Source organism: Haliaeetus albicilla, chromosome 14, assembly GCF_947461875.1.
Source record: "Haliaeetus albicilla chromosome 14, bHalAlb1.1, whole genome shotgun sequence".
NCBI lineage: Eukaryota > Metazoa > Chordata > Aves > Accipitriformes > Accipitridae > Haliaeetus > Haliaeetus albicilla.
The window spans coordinates 16,786,172-16,810,486 of NC_091496.1; the positions used below are offsets into that span (position 1 = coordinate 16,786,172).

General features: G+C 47.1%; 1 protein-coding gene across 1 annotated transcript; it reads left to right on the forward strand.

Moving 5' to 3' along the window:
• The first annotated feature begins 2,216 nt into the window (after positions 1-2,216).
• LOC138689069 (sucrase-isomaltase, intestinal-like) lies at positions 2,217-24,090 on the forward strand. The gene is made up of 7 exons (XM_069802333.1): positions 2,217-2,299; positions 2,616-2,718; positions 2,804-2,949; positions 13,366-13,534; positions 14,218-14,314; positions 15,394-15,506; positions 23,839-24,090. The coding sequence occupies exons 1-7, from the start codon at positions 2,217-2,219 to the stop codon at positions 24,016-24,018; spliced, it is 891 nt and encodes a 296-aa protein (XP_069658434.1). The 3' UTR covers positions 24,019-24,090.
• Positions 24,091-24,315: the final 225 nt, after the last annotated feature.

Here is a 24,315-nt window from a genome sequence, read left to right on the forward strand (position 1 = left end):
GAAATGTGACGGGTTTACTCTATTTTGTGCTTTGTCTGCCAAGGTGTTAACTCAAACGTGCAAGGCACAGCAGTGCAAAGCTGCTGGACAGAGAAGCCATGGACTGACTGCAAAGGTGGTGTGTGTATGGCATTTTTTTGGCCTCTGTGGTTGCAGATATTTAAGGACCTCAGGATCCAGAGGGCTGCAGGAAGCCTTTGGAATCCTTCCACCTCCCTCAATTAGAAGGAGTATTCAGTGCGTAGCGGTACAAAGGCAGGGCCGTTCTTTCCATGGGACTTGCGATCTGTCTGTCTTTCCCACATCAGGGCCAGAGTATGAAAAGGCAAGGCCCAGACACTTCAGTGTTTCATTAGACCACTGGTGGATCCTCCCTGATTGCTGCTCCAAGAAGAAATAATTTAGGGATTGCAGAGGGATGCTTGTATTCCTATTCTGCTTTGGATGAAAAAGGGGATCAGAATTTAGGGCTTTCCTATGTGACGGATCACGGGGGGTGAATGCTGGACAGAAAGCAGCCAGCCTGTGGGGCGTGACTGTCCACCCCAGAAAGCAAAGATGGAAGCCAAGCCTGCCTGTCTGGCAGCTGGTGAAGGCTAACAGGATTTCACCTGTTAATTCCTGCCTCTAGAAGGTGATATGAGGCATGGCAGTGAGGAGCGGGCTCTGCTGTGCATCCTGGGAGCGTCAGACCTGAGCGTCAGATGCTCTGGCATCAAAGGATTCAGCTCCTGCTTTTCTGCATTCCCATCCCCTACTTGGAAATCAACTCTGGCATCGCAGCATGATGGCATTTTCTAGTGAATCTACAGTTTTATTCTGTAAATTTTCCCACTATACATAATTATTGCTTGTGCATATCTGCTTGTAATGTTCTTTATTTGGAGAAGCCCAGACTGCATCAGCAATCACGTTTTAAGCTTTCAAGCACACAACAGTCCACATAAAAAAAATATAAAGCAGAGGTATTAGTCATTTTATGGAAAAGAGCAATTATCGTTCAAGTAGGTTTAATCTTTGAATATTGCTGTAATGACTAAAATGACATAAGTTAACTTCAAAATAAGTATGCTGCCTGCGGTATGCCTGCTCTCTTTAAGAATATTTGGTAACAGAACATTTTGTCAGCATGGCAGGGAGGTGGTCTCATGGTCCCCCGGCTCTCCAGAGGCTCACTCTGTGTAGGGAAACCACAGGGCTTGACCTGCAGCTGCAAAAAGGAAAAGATTTTGCACTTTAGTAATAGGCTTTTGTCAGGACGGTTCTGCAAATGGCTGATCTGTGCCTTTTCTTTTACTGCTGGCATCTTCCGTTTACTCATAACCATACCTGTATTAACACAAACTAATACTACATATATGTAGTAGTCATACAATATAGAAATGAAACCCAATACAAACATATAAAAGCAGTATTTTTATATGTATAGCACAGGTGCATGCTGTTTTCCCATATTTGTACCTATCTATATATAGATAACCTCTGTGTATAACATGAGAGAGAGTAAGTACACAGAAAATGTAGCATTTTAGTGTTAATAACAGTCTTAGTCAATAAGTTTATTGAAGTATACCTTCTGTTCAGCTAGCCTGACGTGTTGCTCTCACACCTCACCAGCAGTTTCATTAGCCCGCTCTTTAACTTTCCATGAGTATTTCAAGCAGGCCGTGATTCAGCTGAGCACCAGCAGCTCTGAGCACTGAACAATACAGACGCACTGCCTCGGCTTGTAAAAGAAACTGCTTGCTCTCGTCTCGGTCACGAGCAGGCGTGCTGCTCTGGCATCATCTTAGTCAAAAGAATCACACATATGAGCCCCAAAATGGGGAAAAAACCACAACAGCGAAAGAATAACCGAAGAAGTTTGCATTGCGGGTTTTTTTTAACGTGGTTCTCTGCTGCTCTGACTGCTTTTTCCCCGTGCCCAGCCGTAGGCGGGTGCCTCGGCTCAGGCCAGGACGGGCAGTGTGCCGGGGCTGCGCCGGTGCAGAAGCGCGTCGACTGCCACCCGCAGCCGGGCGCGTCCCGCGAGGCCTGCGAGGCGCGGGGCTGCACCTGGTGCGCCACCGACGTGGCCAATGCTCCCTGGTGCTTCTTCCCCGAGGACAGTCCCTACGGCTACTCCCTGGGCGGCAACACCGAGCAGACGGCCACAGGCTGGAGGTAAGCACGCGTGGCTCCTTCCCGCTGCCGTCCGGCGCTGCGCGGCGGCCGCCATGGCCGGCTCGCCAGAGACCTTCCCCGAGCTGCTTCGCTACCGCCTCGTGACGAGGAGGACGACGGACGCGCTTCCCTGCGCGTAAGCCGTGCGGAGCTGGGGTCCTGTGTTCGCACCACAGCGCCGGTGAGGAAACCGGGCGCTGGCACGGGATGGGCCCTCCACCTCGGGAGCCGTGTCCCGGGAGACCGTGAGGTCTCCTTGCTTCAGTAGCACCCGTTTTATCTATTGACGGCAAGGAGAGCCTGCGCTAACCTCAGAGACTTTCTGTCAATAAGTCAACGCCTTACTTTTAAAGAGCTGACGTGGAATAGCCGAGTTGCTCCCCCGGCCCGCGCCAGGGTGGTCGCAGGCAGCGAGCGGTCGCGGTGGGCACCAGCACGTGTTTCTGCCGCAGGGTGACACTGAACAAGCGCCAGGCCTTGTCCCTCTTCGGAAATGACATTTCCCCAGTCATCTTGGAAGTGGAGTTCCAGACAAGGGACAGGCTCCGGTTCAGGGTGAGTATTTTTGGGGGCAGTCGTGCAACTGAAGCAACGCGTGCTGACAAATGAGCTAACCTGCCTCCTTTTTGCCTTGCTTTAGCTCTATGACCCCAACAGGCAGCGGTTTGAAGTCCCGCTCAAGACTGACTCCCCCGGGGTTACTGCTGATGAGGCCAGCTACGACGTGGAGTTTGCAGATAACTCCTCGCACTTCAGGATCAAGAGGAAAAGCACCGGCACTGTGCTGTGAGTACCAGGTGTCATTTGCGTCGGTTTTCACAGAAATGAAGCGTGACGGGGCAAGGACTGTTTCCTCACACCCTATTGCTTGGGTCTGCGTGACACAGGCTCAAGCACAAACTCGATGTGGCATAAATACAGATTTATGTCTTGTCCCTGGAAAACACTCATTATTAATAGGAGTATGTGCCCGTATAACAGACAATTATCTGTGTGCACGTATGAAAAGCTATTCAGTGTGTCAAATAACTTTTGAGGCTACAATTTTACAGTTTAGGACGCTGGTTGACTCAACTCATGAAAGCACTGAACTAAGATTTCTGAAATTTGGGGTGTTTTAATATGTCAGAAATTGAGCACTAAATCTCTGACAATCTCCAAGAGGTAGGTCTAGGAAACTACAGGTCAAAGCCACAGAGGCCATAAGCCTCTAACTTGGGCCGATTTCAGTGAATGGCGTTTGTGGGTCTAGTTTGTCACTCTGCAAAAATACCAGTTGTATTCTCAAGCTGGTACCATAAGTTTAAGTTCAGCAAAAGGTCCCTTCACCAGCAAATGTCACCAGGTGTCAATTTTCCCATTTTCTTGGCTTCCACCAACACACCTCTAGCGTGTAATGCTACTTAGCAAGAGTGTCCCAGTCAAGGTGTGCTCCTGCTAGTTGCATTCGGAGATGCTACAGTGTGGTGTTAGCAGCAGCCCCTGGCTGTCTGCGGTGACAAATGACAGTGTTACAGACCGCTCTGTGTTATTGCTGCTTGACTCAGGCAGGCGAAGGAGATGTACAGAACATAGAAATACGTGCACCGTTTGCATCAGGCTGTGGTTGTGTCTATACTAGCATTTTAATTCAGATCAGCAGCACCTTTTGACGTGAATCTCCTGATTATACTCACCTCTTGTGCATTGGCTGACCTTGAAATGATCCTGAGGAGCAAGGATTAGGTCCCTTCCATGTGACCTTACTGGGAGGTGTTCTCTGGGAGCACACGCAATGCGATCTGGCTGCTAACAGGCTGCTTCAGAGCAAGCCCCTGACATGTGTGTGGCCGCTGGGTCTGCAGCACCGGCTCTGCCTGTCTTGTATCACACCACTAGTGCAAGCACACTCCCAGAAGGTCATTGGGATCTGAGTGGTTCCTTTTATGCATTAGAAAATCTAACCCCAAATCAAGAAATAAAAAAATCAGCTCAAATTTCCCCCCTCCCAAGAAACCTTTTGTTAAACAGACTCAAAATACAAGCATTATCTCTGTAAGCAGTGTAAGGATGGCTTAACACATGTGATGCAAGTCAGACAATACAGCCTCTAGAATGGTTTAAGTCTGCAGATGGAACCACCACTCTGGGTTTTTAATTAGCTGCCCATCCTTTTAAATTAAAATCTCGTGGCATCTCTTTTTATACATGTCACAGTCAATTCTGTAAAGTTTTCTTTTTGTAGGCTATTGTAAATGAATGTATTATGCATTACCCCAATAACAAAAATAATTTAATTCCTAGTTAGACTTAGCAGCTTTTTGAAAACAGTTAAAGGCCCAGTTCTCTTCTCTTTCTAATAAGAGATTTTTGTAAAGGCTCATTAATTGGAATGGTGATGTAAGCAGTGAATGCATAATGAGACATGGCAAGCGGCTAGCTCATGGCCCGTTGTGCTGGTTTTGGCTGGGGTAGAGTTAATTTCTTCATATTTTTATGTCGTCTGTTCCTATTCAGCCCTCCTCATCTTCACCCAAACCCCAAGGGTTTAGCCTCGGTTAGTCAGGGCATCCTCAAACTTGGGACATCCCAGTTAAGGGAAGGGGCCTGCCGTGAAGGAGATGCAGGGTTTGATCCACTGGGCTGCCAAAGGCGCAACTCCAGCGAGAGGCAAGGGAGCACAAGCTGGTCCCTGCTGAGCAGGTTTCCCGGAGGCACATTCGCTGGCCTGCCAGCAGCCTGGGGAAGCCTCCTCCGTACCCCTGGCAGTTGGGCACCCCTTGTCTCCCCAAAATCTGCGCTCAGCAGCAGCGCAGGCGTGGGGTGCAGCAGCGATGTGCTGCAGAGCCCAGGGAGGTAGAGGGCAGTCTTGGTTAGTAGCATCGGCGCAGCACTAGGCAGCGATGCTCTGCTATCGAGCATCACCGCTGGAAAAGCATATGCTGCCTCCAGGCAGGTAAAGGACTTGTCTTGAAACCAAACTGACCCCCAAAAGAGGAAATTGCAGCTGAATATAATGTACAGTTAATGGATTTTTATCCTGCAAACAACGGCAGGGCTGCTACTAAAAGATTCTCATCAGCAGAGACACAGGATTTTGCATATAGAAAGGGAAATTATATGTTCCCAGGAATTTTTGTTTCATGTGAAATGGCACAGCCGGTACTTATAGACTGAAAGATTCCATCCCGGCAGGGAGCTGTTCCTTTCACAGCTGAATCATATTTGGAGTTAAATTCCCTGTGTGAGGATCAAATATGCTCCCCTTTCATTTGCTTGCCTGTCCGTCCCGTCAGAGTGAGTGAATGCAGATGCTCAGAGATACCTCTATGGCTTGACTTAGAGGGATTTGCAACCTCCTTAGCCACCTGAAGAGCTGTGCAGATGGAAATCTTTGAAAACAGGAAAGCGGGTTATATATCCTAGCCTAAAAGCCATGGGTGGCTGCATTTGCTTGACTGGGGAGGATGTACCCTCAGCAAGCAGTGTTATAGGAGCATCCCCACCAGTGGCATCTGGCACGTTAAGTAGATTTTCATGTTAGTTCAATCTGCCCAAAGGCAGGTTTGGGGGCGTGGGAGGTAGGTGTGAGCATGCTCTGTGGCTGCAGCAAGGGCTCAGCAGGAACTGCTGCAGAGCATCTTCATCATTGCCTTGTCCCCTGTCCCAGGCGCAGTCTGCAGAGAAGGTGGTAAAACCCAAATCTTTTCCTTTGGGCTCCCTCCAGAGGTGGAAGCTGCTGCTCCAGGGCACCCAGCACACCTGGGGCCAGGCACCGAGCCGCACAGCTGGTGGCCTTTGTGGCTGTGCCAGGTTGGGGCAGGCTGTGGAGGCAAGTGTCCCTGAGAAACAGGCAAGCACATAACACCTGGAAGGACTTCAGTCTCCTATTTTAAGCCATGAATGGCTATGGCCTTGCTGTCTCAACAAACAGCTGAATCAATGATTAGTCTTCATATGCACACAAATATTGCACAGAACAGTTGATGTGGGCAAATAAAGCCTCTTCAACAGGTGCTGCAGTTGCACTGCCCAGGTGTGGGTGGATAATAACTCATGTCTACAACAAACCAGGTCTGGGTGCTCTCCTGGATCTTTCTAATGTGTCTGAGGAAGGCTTTCCCATTGTAAAGCAATCCCAAATCCTCAGAAATCTGTTGTACATGGTGCTCCTTATCCCCGACCAGCAGCTTCGCACTGCTGGATGACCCACCCCCCCAAAAAACCTAAATCCCTCACGATCCCCAGTGTACTCTGGCACAGCTGATGGTCCATGTGGGGAGGAAGCCGCCTGTCCCGAGCAGAAACATGGTAAGGGTTTGGGTTGTTCTCTCAAAGTTCACGCTTGTATTTCTTTCCCCTCCTTTCCGTGGTGCAGTCTATCCTGCTGTCAGTGTCTTTGTGTCACAGACTTTGCAGTGATGGGGTAGCTGACGGCAGGCTCCCTGTCTGCCTTCTTGATGTAAAACCCCATCCCAGCTCTGCCACTTGTGTGCACGAAGTCTCTTCCTTGTGAGGAATGATTTAATACCACATTGGAAACGTCACAGGGGAGAGGCAGCAGAGACTCTGAGGTATTCCTGAACGTGCTTTACTGGTGTTTCTCCTGCTTGCTGCATGCGAGGAGCCTTTGCCGTAGCCAAGCTACCCAAGTGCTGGCTCAAGGAGGGCAGGACAAACTCAGGGCTCCATGTAATCACAGTAACAGGGGAGAGGAATGAATTATGCGAGGGGAGAGACATTAAGAGCTGACTGCCAACCTCACGCAGAGCCAGGAGCAAGAATAAAAGGCCAACTTCTGCTACATTTTCAGCTTGCTCCGAGGTAATCAGGCGAAGGCTGCTGCTTCACCTGCATGGGGTGAAAATGAGATGGGGTCGTGCAGGGAAATGATCCAGGTGCTGCTGGGCAGTTCTGGGACCAGGAGCTCTTGGGCTGCCTCCTCTTCTCCTCCCAGTAATGCCTCTTAGTTTACTCCCTCTTACCTTTCTCCTTCTCCTCCACTCCTGTCCTTTTCTGTCCCATCCAGTCCTGCCTGCTCCTGCTCCTCTTCTTCACCCTCTCCCACACACCTGCTGTTTCAGTGGTGGCCAGGGAAGGTCCTTCCCCATGCCAGAAGCTCTCCAAAGCCATGGGGGTGAAGAGGTGCCACCTCCACGTGTTCACTGGTGAGGTCCCAAGGAGGTCAGATGAGACCCAGGGGCAGGCAGAGCCCCTGCTCCCATACAGATGGGGAAAACCAGAAACCAGCAGCTGATTTAAGGCTGCAAGTCTTAGATCTGAACCAACTCAGGGACTGGGGACTGGGTCTCCCACCCGGGACGTGAAGCTCCCAAACTACCAGCCTTGTGGGGCAATGGAGGCGGTGGGGAACCTCTCCCTGCTCCCATGACGTTTGGAAAATACCTGTTTTGGCAAATCGGTGTGATCAGTGGCAAAATGTTTTGCCAAGAAATTTGTAATTGGCTTTAGTTTAATAAATCCTCACTCAATGATATCCTAGCTGATCTTGCAGCTCTACGAGGGACCTAGCCCATTGTTGGCCAGGGCCCTACAGTAATACAAATAGGAGACAAAATATTGTGTTGTAATAAGGCAGGCGAGGGAGCAAAATGGAGCTTCTGCGTTTAGTGTCATGTGCTCTCGGCTTGAGTACTGTTCTCCTTTCTGCTCCTGCCACTAACAGCAGCAACCACTGGAGGAGGAAGTATCAAGTGTGAGCATGAAGGCTTCAAGAAAGCACAGATTTCCTCAAGAACAGAGAGTAAAAGGCCAGGAACTGTTTGCTTTAAGGCAGCGATAAATAACAAAGACATCCTCATTTTGCAGTGTGTGATTACTCTGTGGGACTCATTGCCCCAGGGCAGTACTGACATGGGAGGCTTAGCAGGATACACATTCATGCATAATAAAAAAATCATCTGTAGGAAAAAAACCAACCAACCCAACTATTTTTGTCTCCATGTTTCACAACATAAGCTAATTCTATGAAAACAGCCAGAAACTTCCTCCATAAGCCAATTATTGCAAGACTGGCTCTGAGTGAGATCTTATGCCTTCTTCTGTGATATCTGGCTTGGGCCATTGCTGGAGACAGGCTGCAGAGGGATGGACTATTGATTTGATTCTCCACTTTAACATCCGTTCTCCAACTGACTTTTCCTTCATGATGTCATATGAATAATGGAAGGCAGAACTTTTTTCCTAAGCCAGATAAGTGCTCCTTTCTCTCTATTAAGAGTTTGGAATACCTTATTTGCTATCACACTTGGGAAGATACAGCACAAATAACTGAAATCTAATCAAGATTTTCCCTAATTTCCAAAAAGGCTGCTGCAGAGTTCAGCTGCCTTTTTTATTGATTGTGGTAGTAAGCACAGATGCCACTTACTATGAAGACATTTTTACATAGGCAAGGCTATTAGAATGATTTATAACACCATTGTCTTGAACTGCAATTTTGCTGAAAGCAACAGGAGCAAACTGTGTGCATCATGGGTAGCTTGGGTTTGCTCCTAGTTTGTAAGAGCCATTATTTTAGTCTTCTAATCATTAAGATTTATGTTATGTAGGCGAGAAGTATTGTAGGTATATCACTTATCCAAGTGTTTTTCAGAACAAAAATGAAGCATTATATATCCAGCCACTTATAGGAGATGCCCTGATACCATGACGATGAATACAGTAGTAGTAGAGCAGAACTGTGTCAATAACTGTAAATATACCCTGCAATTCTTTCTTTTAAAATGTCACATTTGTGGAGAATCTGTTGGTTACTTGTGCTGACTTTCTCCACCTATTTGATAAATCACCTTAAAAGTAAGATAAGCATAAAAAAATCCATTCTTGGTGTGCCTTCTGCAGTCCAGTGGTGCCCCAAGACATCTGTTGTGACACAGTGTGTTGTGGTTTAACCCCAGCTGGCAACTAAGCACCACATAGTGGCTCGCTCACTCTCCACCCCCCCCCCCCCAGCAGGATGAGGGGAAGAGAATTGGAAGGGTAAAAGTCAGAAAACTCGTGGGTTGAGATAAGAATAGTCTGACTGATGCCCAGCCAGTCCCCGAGCAGTAGCCCCCCAGCCAACCTTCCTCCAGCTTTACTGCTGAGCACGACGTCCTATGGTCTGGGATACCCCTCTGGTCAGTTGGGGTCAGCTGTCCCGGCTGTGTCCCCTCCCAACTCCTTGTGCCCCCCCAGCCTCCTCGCTGGTGGGGTGGGGTGAGGAGCAGAAAAGCCCTTGGCTCTGGGTAAGCAGGGCTCAGCAGTAACCAAAATATCCCTGTGTTATCAACACTGTTTTGGTCACAAATCCAGAACATAGCCTCCTACCAGCTACTATGAAGAAAATTAACTCTATCCCAGCCACAACCAGCACACAGTGGAAACAATTTTCAGCAATCTGAGAGCAATGGAAAATCACGGAGACCTGGGCTCTTAAGATGATGCACCCCAGCAGCTCAAGTGGGGTGAGTCAGGGGCCAAGTATATTTGGGGTTCATCTGAAAATAGGGCCTATACTCCTCAGTCCCTAAGGTGCTTTACTGCTTTATAGGCAGCCTGCATATACAGCGATAGCCTGTGCTCTCTGAAAAAGTATGCCTGAGCTCTGCCAGGAGGCTTAGACCCACTTTCCTGATAGACATGTGAAGTTTCCACCTGAATTTGCACACAGATAATACATATGGTGTGCTCCCTTTCACAAGGCTGTGGTTTCCAAAGGGTCTGGAGGCCAAGAAAAGCAGATGTTAGGACATTTTCTGCAAGCAACTGAGTGGGACAGGTGTTCACACCTTAAAGTAATGAGCTCATTTCTCCTAGATTCATTGCAACAAGAAGAAAAAAAAACCCTCTCCCACCCTAAAATGATTTTAAAATGTCCGGATAATGTATGATATAAGTCCTAATGTTGTATCATATATGTGTCCCAAGCCTTGTAATTCTGGAGGTTTTATAAGACCACCTTTATAAGTGCTGCCAGCTGCTTGCTCACAGCAGGTGAGTCAGTGCCCGAGCCATTGCACACACTGCAGTTATTGGTCTCCAATAAATTTCAACAGAGCAAAGTCATTCAACCGGGTAAATCGTCATGTCCAGTTCGTTTTACAAAGGACTGATGACTGCACTTCTGAAAACCATTTTGTACTGCCTTTTAGTCATCCCCCTCAAACGTTGTGACGATGTTAGCCATAAACTACACCTTCAACATGAACAGGATGTTTTACCTATCTGCCTATGCACCTTCCTTTAATGCTGTTTCCCTGGTCTGCTGCAGTTATGTTTTGTCCTGGTGGCCTGAGGATTGACTGCTGGATGTGAGACTAGTTCACTTGATGGCCAGAAATGTTAATTTTCACACAAACCTTTTCAATCCTGAATCATTCTTTTTTTCCTGATATGAGGTTAAAAAATAGAGAGGTTTACTCTTGAGTATAGCACACGGTGTTTGGAAGAACATGCTAGCTTTTATCAGTCAGACTTCCCAGAAAGGCATCAGGCAGCTGTTAGCAGGTGATGGGCCAGGCAGACGTGTGGGGAGACCAGTTTGTACTTCCACAGGCAGGAGTGTTCCCACCACAGAGGCACTAAAGCGTTGGGACTTTCAGCAGTGAACCTGAGTGCAGCTATTACCTCTTGTGCAGAGAAAAGGGTTCTCGTCTTCACAGGCTTTGCCATGTCTAACTGCTGGTAGGGATTGAATTTTTGACAGTGAACAACTGCTTATCTGTATTTTTAGATTTTTTTAGATCCCTTCTGGCATCCATCACAGCACTGTTATGGTTTGTAGGACTGTTGGAGGAGAACCACGCAAATTCCTGTGCACATGATGTCATTTTATGCTCCCTCCTGTTTTATTCCTTCTATCTGCTTTAAACCAGCAGGAGGGGAGGTGGGAGAAATACAACATTTTCTTTTATTGTCTTCAAGTGTTTAAGGAATGACAGACATCATTTTTCCATTTAAATGATTGCTCTTTGCCAACACAACACAAGCAAACGCATAAAGTAACACAACAGCTTACCACAGCGTGCTGCAGAGCACGAGGGCAGCAGCTTGGGAGTGGAGGCAGAGAGAGGTGCCAGGGGAAAACCTGTCTGTGCTTGCCTTCAGATGGAGAAGACATAATGGTGTCCAGGAAAAAAAGAGAGAGTCATTACCAGTCGTCTTATGTCATAGTTAATGCTATATTTAGCGCATGGCCATTCTGGCAAGCGGAGGTCTGACGAAAGATGAGGCTGATGGAGAGCAATGGCTGGCAGCCGTTAGGAGCGGCAGCCCCTCGGGAGATGAGCGATGGAGGAGTGCAGAGCGGGGCACTGTTTTGGCAACGCCGTGCAGAAGTTGAGTGCGTGACAGTGGCCCGAGGGAATGCACGAGGTATAAAACAGTTTCTCCATGCCGTTTAAAGGCGTGGTGGGGCAGGGGGGTGGTTCCTAGGGTTGTGGTTTGCACCACCCCAGTGATCCTCCTGGGCAGGGAGAGGACTTGCTGAGCAGAAGGAGCACTTTCAATGCCATGGTAACACTAATTGCTCTCACGATGGGAAATGTCAGTGCCGTAATGTGTGTACCATGGACGTACGAAGCCTCATGTCCTCTGAACAGACATCATGGAGAGTGCTCAATGAGTTAGGACAGATATGTAAGCTCTTCCCAAAGCATTTCCCCTCTGGCGTCCTTTGCTTTTTGCATAACCCTGTGGTCTGCTCAGAGCAGTGACCGTGCCTGCCTCGGCACAGAGCAGAGCTACGTGACGGCACTCCTTTGGACAGGAATATAGCTCCAGAGCCCATCCCCATTCCTACACAGCAGCAGCCTCTTGCAGAAAGGCCTCTGTTTGCCAAGGGCTGGGTCTGATTCTCAGGGATATTTTGCGTGCGTTAACCTTCCTATAAGAAAATAACCTTATTCAGTACTGCATGTAGGTGGAGGAGATGATGGAAGGGAGGGAGGGAGGGTTGCTGCTGGCAAACAACCAAATCAAGATTTAAGTACAAATTCTTACTTTTCCTGCTTGTAAGAAAGGCCAAATAGACTTTTAAAAAAATACATAGATCCTTCAGTCCGTGTGCTTGACTTAGGACTTGTCTAGGACACTTTAGGGATAGATTGTGTCTGCTTTGTGCATGGAGAGGCAGGAGGGTGCCTTGCATCCACCGCTGGGCATCCCTGTGAGTGGCTGCCTTTGCTTCCTCGTGGGGAGAGCAGAGCTTGTCCCCACGCCGGGGTGCTGGTGGCACGAGTGGAAGCCAGGGCTCACCAGGCAGTGCTCCCCCCCAGGAGGTAGTGCGGCTTCCCGCCGACACAGCCTGTCTTCCACTTCTCTGATTTACCGGTCAATTTGATCAACCATTTAATTTTGTCAAAATCATTGATAAAAGACCATTAAAAGGAAAGTTATGCCTCTTCTATGCTCTATGGCTTTGGCTCATTTATTTTAATTAGCTGTAACAAATTCATGGTTAAACAAGGCTCGAGAGGGTGCTATCTAAATGTGGTACTCATGGCATACACAGTGCCATTAACGAAACACTTCTCCACAGCTTGACTATGTTCTCCCCCATCTAGCTTGCAGCTCATTATAGCACTAGAGATAGGAAACAGAATGTAACACGTAATTAAAATGTGAGCCTGTGTCCACAGATGAATCAATAGGAATAAAGGCATTAAGCTGGCGAAAGAAGTGGGAGAGTCATCACAATAAAAACATCTCATTCAAGCAGAGTTTGGAGGAAGCTAGCCCTCTGCTTTAGGCGCCTGCATAAAGTCAGGGGTAACAAGAGTACTCAGGTCCTGATCCAGCAAAACATTAAAAAGTAAAAACTGATACAACTAACTGTCTGTTGGTTTCATTAAGAATTCCGAACCCCACTGCGTAATAACAATTTTTAGCCTGCCCTGTTGGTTGTCATAGAAATAGCACAAGCAACCACTTATTTTGGTAATAGGATTATAGATAGTGTCTTCTATTATTTTAGTTGTTCTTTTCAAAATTGTACTGATGCATTTTATTGTATAAGCAGATGAGATAGCTGCAGCCATTGCAAGATGAATTTAATGTGTGTTAGGTTAAGCATGTTAGAGGCATGCATAGAATTTAATGTTTTTTTAATATTGTTTCTCTCCAAAATACAGAAGAAGTATAAATAGCCAGATGTGAACTTAAAATGATGCTTACCAAAGGTAAGCAAACTAATCATGTCTCCCTCTATTTGTCACACAGGTGTGACAGTCCCCTGGTTGATCTGTTTTTCTCTAAGCAGTATCTTCAGATCACAACTACTGTGCCATCCACTTCGGTGTATGGGTTTGGTGAACACGAGCATCCATCCTTCAAACACAGCATGGACTTTGTTACCTATGGCATGTTCAGCAGGGATCAGGCACCAGCGGTAATTCACTTCACCCAACACTTTGTCCTAACTTGTATCACCAAAAGGAGGTGGAGAGGCACAGCTTTGCCAACGGAGCACCTCTCTCTATGATAACACTGCTAATGTGAATCAATGGCAAACCCAGGATGTCACAGGTTTTGCAGGTGTCATAGGTTTTAATTAAATGACAAAACCATGAGTCATTTTGAGGGGATTTTTAAACCTTTCATCAGAAGCTTTGTCACGGTGCAGTTAGTTTTCAGAAAAAAAGTATTTCGTGTTCCAAGACCCTGGTTCAGGAAAGCATTTAACTTCATGCTTGGATCAATCCCTGTTCATCCAAACAAGCTGAACTTCAGCAGGACTCATTAGATGTTTGGCTAAACTGGGGTCAGTGGTTAATGAATCTATTTTAACTAGCAAAGCAGTTCTTACCTATGCCATTTTGGAGGCTTTGGCAGAATATGGAAGGTTTAACTGACAGCAACTAAAAAGTACCATCATGATGAGGCAGAAAAAAGAACTCTATTCTATCAATTTGACTTCACACCAGTTTAGATGAAAAAATCCCCAGCCTTTCAAAACAAGTCTCTAACTATGAATGAATTTATTTCCTTGACTTTGCATATGTACCTAGCTGACGAAAACTATGAAAAATAGCAAAAAGTCAAGCCATACCTAATGTGCTGTTTATGTTTCAGCCATTTGCCAACCTCTATGGAGTTCACCCTTTCTATATGTGTGTAGAAGCTGACTCCAATGCCCATGGTGTTCTCCTTCTGAATTCCAATGCACAAGGTAAAAAGATTTATGGATTCCCTATATGGATCGCATATAGAAAGACGGTAAATTAGTAAACATAAAAAACTGCTTTACTGATTGCTTTTTCAATGTCGTACAAATATGAGTGACTGTTCCATAACTGAGGTTCCAGGAATTACTATAAAGTTTTCAAAGGGATTTCTTTAGAATGACTGTTTAACAAGGTAAGGTATTTTCAGTGAAACTGTATGATTAATTATTATTATTTTTTAAATAGATACACATACAGGGAAAGGAGAAGGTAGAAGAAATTTCCTCTGGGATTGGCATAACTGCATCAAATCGATTTAGGTTAGTCCTGTATTCTGTCTGTGGAGAATAGTTTTGTGCGTTGCCATGGTCACCTTACTGTATTAATCTAGTAGTATAATTTCAGAAAAGGGGAATCTTCATTCAGTCTATAAAATCAGTTTCCCCTGGCAGGCAATGACTTCCAATAAGAGGATTAAAATAGCATAGAGGAACCCTAAACACAAGCTTGTGGTTCCTTTTTGTATAAAATGAAACTGAGACAAATGGATCTCTGCAATCTACTCTGTGTGGGTTTCTGTGATTTATTGCTGCACAATGCCAATCTGAAAGTGGAGATTACAGAAACACTGGGCAACTGCTAGCCTAGGTACAGGTCCTGTTTGCTCATCCAGTCATACCCACAAGGCGTCAGGTAGTGACTTGAATGTGTAGCCACCTCTGCCTGTGCATACATTTATGTGCAGAAGAGCCCAGCGTGCATACACTTAGGACAGGATAGGATAGGACAGGATAGTTCAGTCGGAAGGGACGTACAACGATCTTCTGGTCAACTGCCTCACTACTTCAGGGCTGAGCAAAAGTTAAAGCATGTTATTTAAGGCATTGTCCAAAAGCCTCTTAAACACTGACAGGCATGGAGCATTGACCACCTCTCTAGGAAGCCTGTTCCAGTGTTTGACCACCTTCTTGGAAAAGAAATGCTTCCTAACATCCAGCCTGAACTTCCCCTGGCACAGGTTTGAACCATTCCCACACATAGTGCAGAGCTGGTTTGTATTGAGAACCCATTTTTTTCCTTTCAGATGTTTCTCTGAGTCCAAACCCATCTTTAACTTTCCACACTATTGGAGGGATCCTTGATTTCTATGTCTTTCTTGGACCGACTCCTGAAAACGTAATTCAGCAATACACAGAGGTTAGTAGAACACGGCACACGGGGGCAGTACCTTGTAACAAACTCTTGTCGGTATCTGGTAGTATCAGTAGGTAGCACAGCCAAAGCTTTGTCCTGATCTGTTCATACAAAGCGGTAGCTTCAGGTCCATGGGCAACCCGGCGTGTGCTCAAGCATCTGTGAACGGTCTGTCTGAGTATAGCAGGCTGGCTGGACATTCAATGCACGTCTCCAGCCATTCCTGCAGCATTTCAGTATTGACAGCAGGAGTGCATTAAAGGAATGCAATGATTAGAAAGAAATTTGTCCAAGCTTACTCTTCTCCAGGCCATGATAGTTTTACAGTCTTCACTACATGACCATAACTGTATTTTGGCACTGTGGATGGAGAAAACAAACCAGGCAAAGCACAGGTGGGAAAGTTTGGGAACTTTACATCTGCTGGACTTCAGAGATGTTGAATGAACTTCAAAGACTTCAAGCCTGTATTTTGCCAGTGGAATTGCCTGTTGATTTTGGAGCCGTCAGCCTGCTTTTTACTAATGAAAACCCATGTAATTACATTGGAGAGCATAGATGTGAAAAAACATATTTACTGCTGTCTCACAGAGTATAACTACCTGCTTTTCCAGTTGCCCAATGTTTTCCGAAGAACTGAGCATACACATGCAAATAGCTGCTTTGGGAGTGTACGTGCAATTCTTATCCAGTGAGGGCTGCCCAGAAAAAAGTAGCAGGTAACATGTTCTTTGTGGTCATCAAATGCCAGGTGATGCATTAACTGAGCCCTTGCACAGAAAATTGCCACTTCAGAACCAAGCTCTGTACATAAAGAAACCGGTGCCAAGCCTAAAGAGTGTGGAGCAAAGCTGAGAAGGGACATGTCACTGTGAGAAGGGGGATTCATGCATGCAGACCCTGAGGATTAAGCTGCAACTGGAGGTGTGGAGCAGCCTGCAGTAGGGCTTCCTGGAGCCAGGCAGCAGGAGCTCACAGTGAGATGCTCTGCCTTCCTTTCCGCTGCCACACCAAGGGGCCCGAGCTCTGATTTTCAGCAAACATTTTGTCTTTCCTGGCTTTTTAAAGCCTCCATATCCTATGCTTACCTTCTTTTAAAGTGCCTGAAATGGGAACAAAAACATTGTGGTTTGGACCAAGGGAAAAAGAGGATTTAGCCCAGAAGGAAAGTATTGCTGGGTTCTGTTTTGGTAATGGAAAGGAGAAGAAGCCTCCCTCATGCCACTGTTTTGGGAAGGCTGGAGCCTCCCCAGGGCAGCGGGCTCTGCTAGACCTTCCTTTTCCACGCAGAGGTTCAGGTGGTGCCTCCCAGGGAGGTGGGAGGCTGCTGGTGCCCCTCCACGTCTCCGAGCAGGAGTGGCTGCTCTGTTGCTCAGAGGTTTCCAGCTCCCTCTGCACATCCTCCCCACCAGCCACCTCCAAGCCCGGTGCCACAGACCAACCAGCAAACTGGGTTTTGAACTTACACATTGGCAATCAAACAAAAAAAAACCTCCAAAAAACCCAAAGAAAGAAAGAACAAGTAAAGGGACTCTCCTTGTAGCCGCAGCTGTGATCCCTGCGATGAAAGCACCTATTTCAGGGGAGTCGCTGCAGCAACGCAATGGAAATTAGAGCCATCCTCATTTCTTTTCAAAGTCTTTTGCTGGTGTTTGAAGGCAGCATTTCTGTGGCTTAGCAGGTGGCCAGCAGCTGAAAATAAAATGAGAGAGTTCTCACTCCCCAGCTGATGGGTACTGGCAGCTCACTTTCCACCCCTGCCTCTCTGGAAATGGAGCTGGAGCGAAGAAAACAAGGTAAAGGGGAGCCAGTGGGTGTCTCCTAACTAGACATGTCACATGCCAGGACAAAAAAATCCCCTGTTCTGTATTCTTCAAGCTTGCGCTCAGCTCTCTAGGGAATCTTAAAGAATGCATGGTAGCAATTTCACAGTGAAATAATAACTGCTTCAGTAAACATCCTGAAATTCCCGGATTGCAAATGTTACAGTTACCATATTATTAGTCTCTAGGGTAATGATTTGGCTTTTATGTACAAGATATGTGGGAAGGTGAAGGAGACAGAAAAGACTTTATTTTTCAATTGTATTTTCTGTCACAGAGAGGACTCTTGCATGCAGTCATTGTCACGACCCGGGGAAGGAGAGGGGGTGGAAAGGAGCAGTGTGCCTCTGCAAGGCACCACTCAGCAGCATCCCTCAGCTCCCTCAGCTGTTTGCACGGGTCTCCTCTGGGAATTGGTGTTTTGGGAGCTCCTAGCTACAGGGGACCCTGGTGGGGCCAGGCTGCCCTGCTGCAACACGCTCCTTGGGACAACGGCACTCACCTCCCGCCTGTGCAAGCATTTGCCCAAAATCACTGCACAGGGCTTTTTGCAGGCACCACCCATTGCATCCTCTCCAGGATGGCCCCAGTGGTATGGCAGGGCGGCCAGGTGCCAGCTGGTGTGCGGTTGTCGAGAGCAAGGGAGCTGTGTCCAGAGCAAAGTGCTCCACACATCTCTCAAACATTTTGTGCTGTTGCCTTCGCTGCCACTTCGAGACCTGAGCAACCCCCCTGATCCCCGTCGTGCTTGTTTCTGTGAAAGATTTAGGGCCTTAGCTCTGCTCAGTGCTTTTACGCAGCTCCCTCCAAACCGGTGAGTTAGGAGAGCTTTGTAACGAAGCTCTTTACCGGGTCTCTGAAGTACGCAAGCTTTCCCCATGCACCTCTCCAGGTTGCTGCCAGCACACAGGGGTGGCCCAGGGGCTCCTGCCCAGAGCCGTGGCCAGCGGGGGGCAGCCAGACTGTGCCAAGAGCGGGGTCCCTGCATGGCGATCGGGGATGATGGCAGCTGCCTCGTCAGGGCCACCAGCCTCTCTGTGCATTCTCGGGGCAAGGGCAGGTGGCAGCGAAAGCCGTGGCGGCGCCGGGTGCCAGCCTGGCCTAGGCTAATCTGCTTGAAATGGGCTCCAAGAGAGATGCAGGGAGTGGGGAGGAAGCAGAGGGCTGAATGCTGGTGCCTCCGTCCCCCCTGCTATGTCTTGCGCGGAGCAGAGGTGGGCTGTAGGATGCATCCTGCCAGTGGCACCACAGAGCTACGGCAGTGACAGCAGCGACAGGGCATGTGCTGAGCATCATGCAATAGGAAGGAGAAACCTCCATCCCAATTCTTCTGCTCTCTCCTCAACCTCAGCCCGGCTATGAGGAGTGCTGCTCCTGGCACATCAGAGACAGTCCCGCCACAGCTACATATATCTATATCTATCTCTATATCTATATTTGACAGTAATCACACTTTTCTCCTAACACAGAAGAGGTCCGGTGTGCCAAACAGTTGTAAGACACAAATCTCACTTTTTATGACAGATGCCTCGGTTTGCAGGAGGGTGGGAAAAAGCAGTAGTAAGCTAAAGAGCTCAGCCATTGAGCTAAGCCTAGCCAAAGCTCTACAGCCAGACCTAATACCAGACCACCATTGCCAAGTCCACTGGTGGCCTTTCAGGACAGAGTGACAGTGTGTAGCAGCAGCATATGAGCTCCATAACAAGACACTCAGGAAAGTTATAGTTCAACAAATGGACATTTAACAGATGTTGGGTGAAGGTCATGAATTTGTTATTTTTATCACAAATTATCCGATGACAAGCTTTAAAAGACCATACTGCATGTCTCCTAACTCTGTTTTGAGAGCAAATTGCTCATTTACTTCCTCCTTACAGAACTGTAGGATAGTTCTGGGTGGAAGTGACCTCAGGAGGTCTCTAGTCTAGCCTCCTAATTGAGAGGCAACATGGGGAACCTGCTTGTACCTGCAGTTTATCAAAGATGATTCAGTGAGAGTATTGCAGTTGAATTCATGGGTCCCCCAAGAAAGACTAAGCAGCTGTTAAGTGTTTGTGCAGCAAAGAACAAGGTTTGAAGACCTTGGCATTGAAAATCCTTAAATTTTTAGACTTGTGAGGTTGTGAGCATCTTCTTAATGGTTCAGCAGTTGCGGGGCCTTTCTTCCTGCTCTCCTAAAACAAAGTTCAGCTTCTATGCCTAGACTTTGAGAGAAAGTTACCCTCTGCCTGACTAGGTGCCCACAGCACTCACCTGCCTGCCTTAGCCATAGGGGATGAGCTGGATACAGATATCTGGGCCATAGGAGCACCTGTGTAATTTAGCCATTGTGTGACTATCCAAACACACTATTTCTCTGACTAAATCCAGAGCATTAGCCCACTTGGATTTTTATAGTTTCCTCCTACAGCTCTTCCTTAAAGAAAGGAAGTTTAAGCAAATATCAAGCTTCGACAGTCATTTTATATGTCTAATTAGGGTGCAAGATTAGCAGTCCTTCATGTTGAGCCCCTGTACCTGCATTGCTGGAGATCTCGGCTCCTTCGTAAGCATGGGAAAGAGTCTCTCCCTCTGTGGCCTCTATGATATGTATGGCACAACTCTTCAGCCATCTCTCTCACATCAAAGTCTTTGGTTATAGTGTTAACAGAATAGGATCCTGCTTCTATCCATGCTTAGTTGGTATCCTTGATGCTCATAGTAATAATGTTATTTGTCCAATAACCCAACACAGGGTAAGTGAATACAGATCACTTGCTCCATGAGCACAGATTTTAACTGTTAGATATACATTTTTTCACTGAACTTTGTTCTTACTGCAAAACGCTTCCAGGGTACCTCCTAGATTCATCAGCTCTCAGGTGCATCTGAAAAAAGTGAAGAAGAATTACATAATGCCAAGTTATGTAAACCTGGAAAAACTAACAGTGAATTTATTAAACAACACCAGGAGTTATTTAAGAACCAAGTGCAGGTGGAATAGTGGAACAGAAAATAGAATTTTTTTTTTTTTTTTCTGCTTCTGCTTCTTCCCATTTTTTTTCTCAGTTTGGATACCCCATATGTTTGCTGTTTCTGCATTTCTCATGTTTTCCTCCCTCAGTTCCCCTGCCATACCTCATTTACCTTTTCTGATTCTATGGGAGTCAATTTTGCAAGCAGGCTTTCTCTGCCTACTGCATTTTATGATCATTTGTATGCAGAATGCAATCTATATGAATTAACTAGATCCTAAATATATATCAAATCCAACATGAGTTTTCAGGTTTGCAAAATTACATCCCTGCCTCTGCTGATCCGTCTGTGAGTAGGTACCATATGTCAGTTACTTTATCAGGAAGCTTCAGGGGGATTCATTAGACAAAGTCCGCAGCATAATTAGAAAAAAGAACATTTGTTTTCCCAGCTGCCCTGTTTTCATCCTTCCTCTTCAAATGTTCTGCTGATTTCAATTAAGCTCACCATAGATGCACCAGCCTGGTGAACCTGGGGAACTAATTGCTTTAAAACTTAATATCTTGCTTGCAAGGTGGATTTTCTTCAGTTGGTTCAGCTGTAATCCCAAACTCCTCAAGGGATGCCGTGTGTGTCACAAAATACTGCCTCGCCGTGTGGCAGCCCTGCAGTCTGCAGGCGAGGCAGCACTGTCACGTAAGGGTGAGTAGCTGGACCCCAGCAAACCCCAGTGCTGGGTCCATGCCCTTTGGGAAGGACCCTGGCCAGCATGTCGGTGGCCACAGCTCCACCTCCAGCCCCGCTGGCGTCCACCCGGGTGCTCGATGGGACGTGGGGACAGAAGCAAATCCCCATCCAGCTCTTGAGCCACGTTGTATTGGCCATGTCCCGGGCTGACTGTGCTCCCTAGCCAGGGGTGACCTGGGATGTCGCAGGACGCGGGGCAGGGCTGCCCAGCGGTTCCCGCTGCCTCTGCCTGGGCTGGTCACCCCCGTGGCCGTTCCTGTTTCCCGGCCCGCGTGGGGAGAGGCAGCGGGTGCCACGCAGACATCCTGCCAGGGCACTGGGCTCTGCGTTCAGCCGCAGGATTAATATTTATCAGCTGGTCTTCCCTCTTCCTCTTGTCCAAGGGGAGAAGTCTGTACACAAAACATTCTATTTCATTAAGGAGTTCTTTTGTTTTGGTCTGTCTTTTTAACCTTGTTTGTAGAGATCACTCTCTGTTTACAGTAGAGAAAGCAAGGGCAAAATGTGCATCTGCTTTAGGAGCACAAAGTGGTGGGGTTCACAGAGCTCATCTTGCAGCCTTAGCTCATCTAAAACAAGCTCTGCTGCCTCCTCAGATGAATTTATCCTTCATATGGTGAGTGGAGTTGTGACGGAGAAGCAGACTTCTTGCCCTGAGGCTTGCCGTGCTCTGCTGGACACCTCGGTGCTGCCTCACAGGGTGTCCAGGAGATCGTCCCGCGTCATCGTGCCCCATTCAGCTTTCTCCGTGGGAAACCCCAGCAGAGCTTGAAAGATGGTCTGGGGGATCAGGTGCGTCCGCACAACCTGGGAAGAACTAATGACACATGTAACCAGACGAGGCTGCGCCATGGTGGCGACGATGTGTCTCTGCCCACTGGCCTCCCGCTACGTGGTGGGGGGCCGCCTCCGTCTGGCCGGGGCCTCTCGCGGCAAGGGCGCAGCGGCGTGCAGCGAAGGCCAAGTGCGGCTGCGTCAGGAGCAGGCTGCTGATAGCTGCTCTTGGTCCCTCTGAAGGGCTTAGCCTCCGGCTAAGTTGGAGGTGAAGTAGATGTTGAGGAGGGTAAGAGAGTTAAGTCTGGTGGAATGGGATGAGTCGCAGGTGTGTGGGGCAGCTGTGCTGCCCAGCCGGAGCATCTCTCCTGGAGGGGCTCAAACTCTTAACCTCACCAGTTGTTCTGGCCTCCTCCTGCTTTTTCTGAGGTGAGATAGCAGCATCCCAACAAGTGAAAACACACTGTGTAGCCAAATTTGTGATGCTTCGTGCTTAAAGTTTGCCTGACTGTCCACAAGCCATTCTCATTTGGAAGGAATTTACCCCATGTATTCCCCCAGCTCGGGTGCGTTAAAACATCCTCTGCTTTTCTCTGCTTATCTCCTGCATCTGTCTTTCTGTCCAGTGTAGTTTGCACATCCCATCAGCTCTAGCATCCGTGATGTATTTTAGAGCAATTTCAAGTTCAGCATTGCTTTCCCAGGTCAGACTCTTACTGGAGAAAATCCCATTGGAAGAGTGCCTTTATGTATTGCGATCTCTAGAGAGCTTAGCAATGCAATAGATACAGAGTGCCAGGAGTGCCTTGTTTTATTTAATTAAAGTAGATGGGGTTTAGCTGCCAATATGCAAGTTTTGTTCTTTTTCACTTCTTAGTGTAATTACCTAGCTGTGGAGATCCACGAGGAAATAAGGGAGGAACAGTTATTTAGCGAAAAGAAGTCAGTATCTGCAACTGATTAGTAAGTCATGGGTACTTACTAGCTACTTGATTTTCATGTACTGCCTGCAAGGATGTTAGAAATACTGAACAAAAGTTCATTTCATGGGATCTAACTGTTTAAAACTGGAGCAAGGATTTCAAGAGTTGTCCCTCAGAAAACACCAGCGTGTACTAATGAGGCAACACCAGATTTCAGCTTATTTCTAGAACAGGCACATCATGGTTGCTCGCTGCTTGTCCCAGGTTGCCAGAGCAGCTCTCACCGGGGGAAGCAGAGCAGGATGCCTCGCTTCCCTGTGCTCACAGTCGAGTTTCCTCATGCAATTTACAGCTGGATTACATGGAGCCAGTGGAAATCAAATATTTATAAAATCATATTTAACTCATTACCTTGTGTTTCAGTTGAGAATTTCAGGACCAAACAGTAACTCTGACCTTGAAGAGGTTTGTGGGTGCCTGGCAACACAGTGCTGTGGGCCAGCAATAAGAGCAGTCAGTCATAAGTAAGTGAATTTCGTCAGGGTGGTGTGTAAATATAATTAAAACTTCAGAGAGCTCAAATAAACATCAGGCTCTTGATGAGTTAGTTCAGCTGGATGCAGCAAGAGAAATTAGCAAAACTGACGTTGCTGTGTAGCATCAGAGATTTGCTCGCTTTGACCACAGGGTTTGTGGACTTGCCAGGGGTCAGGCGGTGCAAGGCTCCACGCTGGGTTTCCACTGGTGTGCACCATGTAAGTGAAGGCACGTGTTACCGTGCAGAGGCTGAGACCACAGCGAGACCTTCATTTAACATTAACCTGTGTTTTATACACTGTGTCTTCCACTGGGGTGTTCTTAGAAGTGATGCTCAGTGCGGGTGTCCCTCGGAGCCTCTGCTAAGGACAAGGGTCCACCAGGAGAAACGCTTTTTTGAAGTCGAGCACACTGTACAGTGAGCCATTCTGAGAAAGGAAAGGGTATTTCATGGGGGTGTGATACCTGTGCCCTCATCTTTGTGGCTTAAATGAGCTGGGAGCCTCTGCTGGTGTTTCAGAATAACTACTCTTCACCTCGCTCTTTGCATTTCTGTATTCCTCATTCCTGCTGTAGGCCATTGGACGCCCACACATGCCTGCCTACTGGTCTCTGGGATTTCATCTCTCCCGATGGGGTTATGGCAGCATTGATGTTTTAAAGAAAACTGTCAATCGCATGCACTACTGTGATATACCATATGTAAGTATGGATTTTTCAGTGTGTATGCTAATTTTACAATCCAAAGTACAATGAATAAAATTATAATAGAGGAAAAGTGATTATCCTACAAAGAGAATTTAGAATAAAAGGATGTTCATGATCTTATGGAGTGGTTTTGCATGTAATATCTTTATAATGCTTAAAAGAACATTTAAAGTGGTCTTTGAACATGAGGTTTAACTGCTGCGCTTGGCTGCATAGCAGGCAATTCTGGTGTGGATTTACTGTTATGCAGTACGAGGTGCTAGCATTTTAAAAATAAGTTATGGTACTTCTGATGCATATCACTGCCAAACAGTTGCTGAACTAGGACTTCTACATTTCCATTTT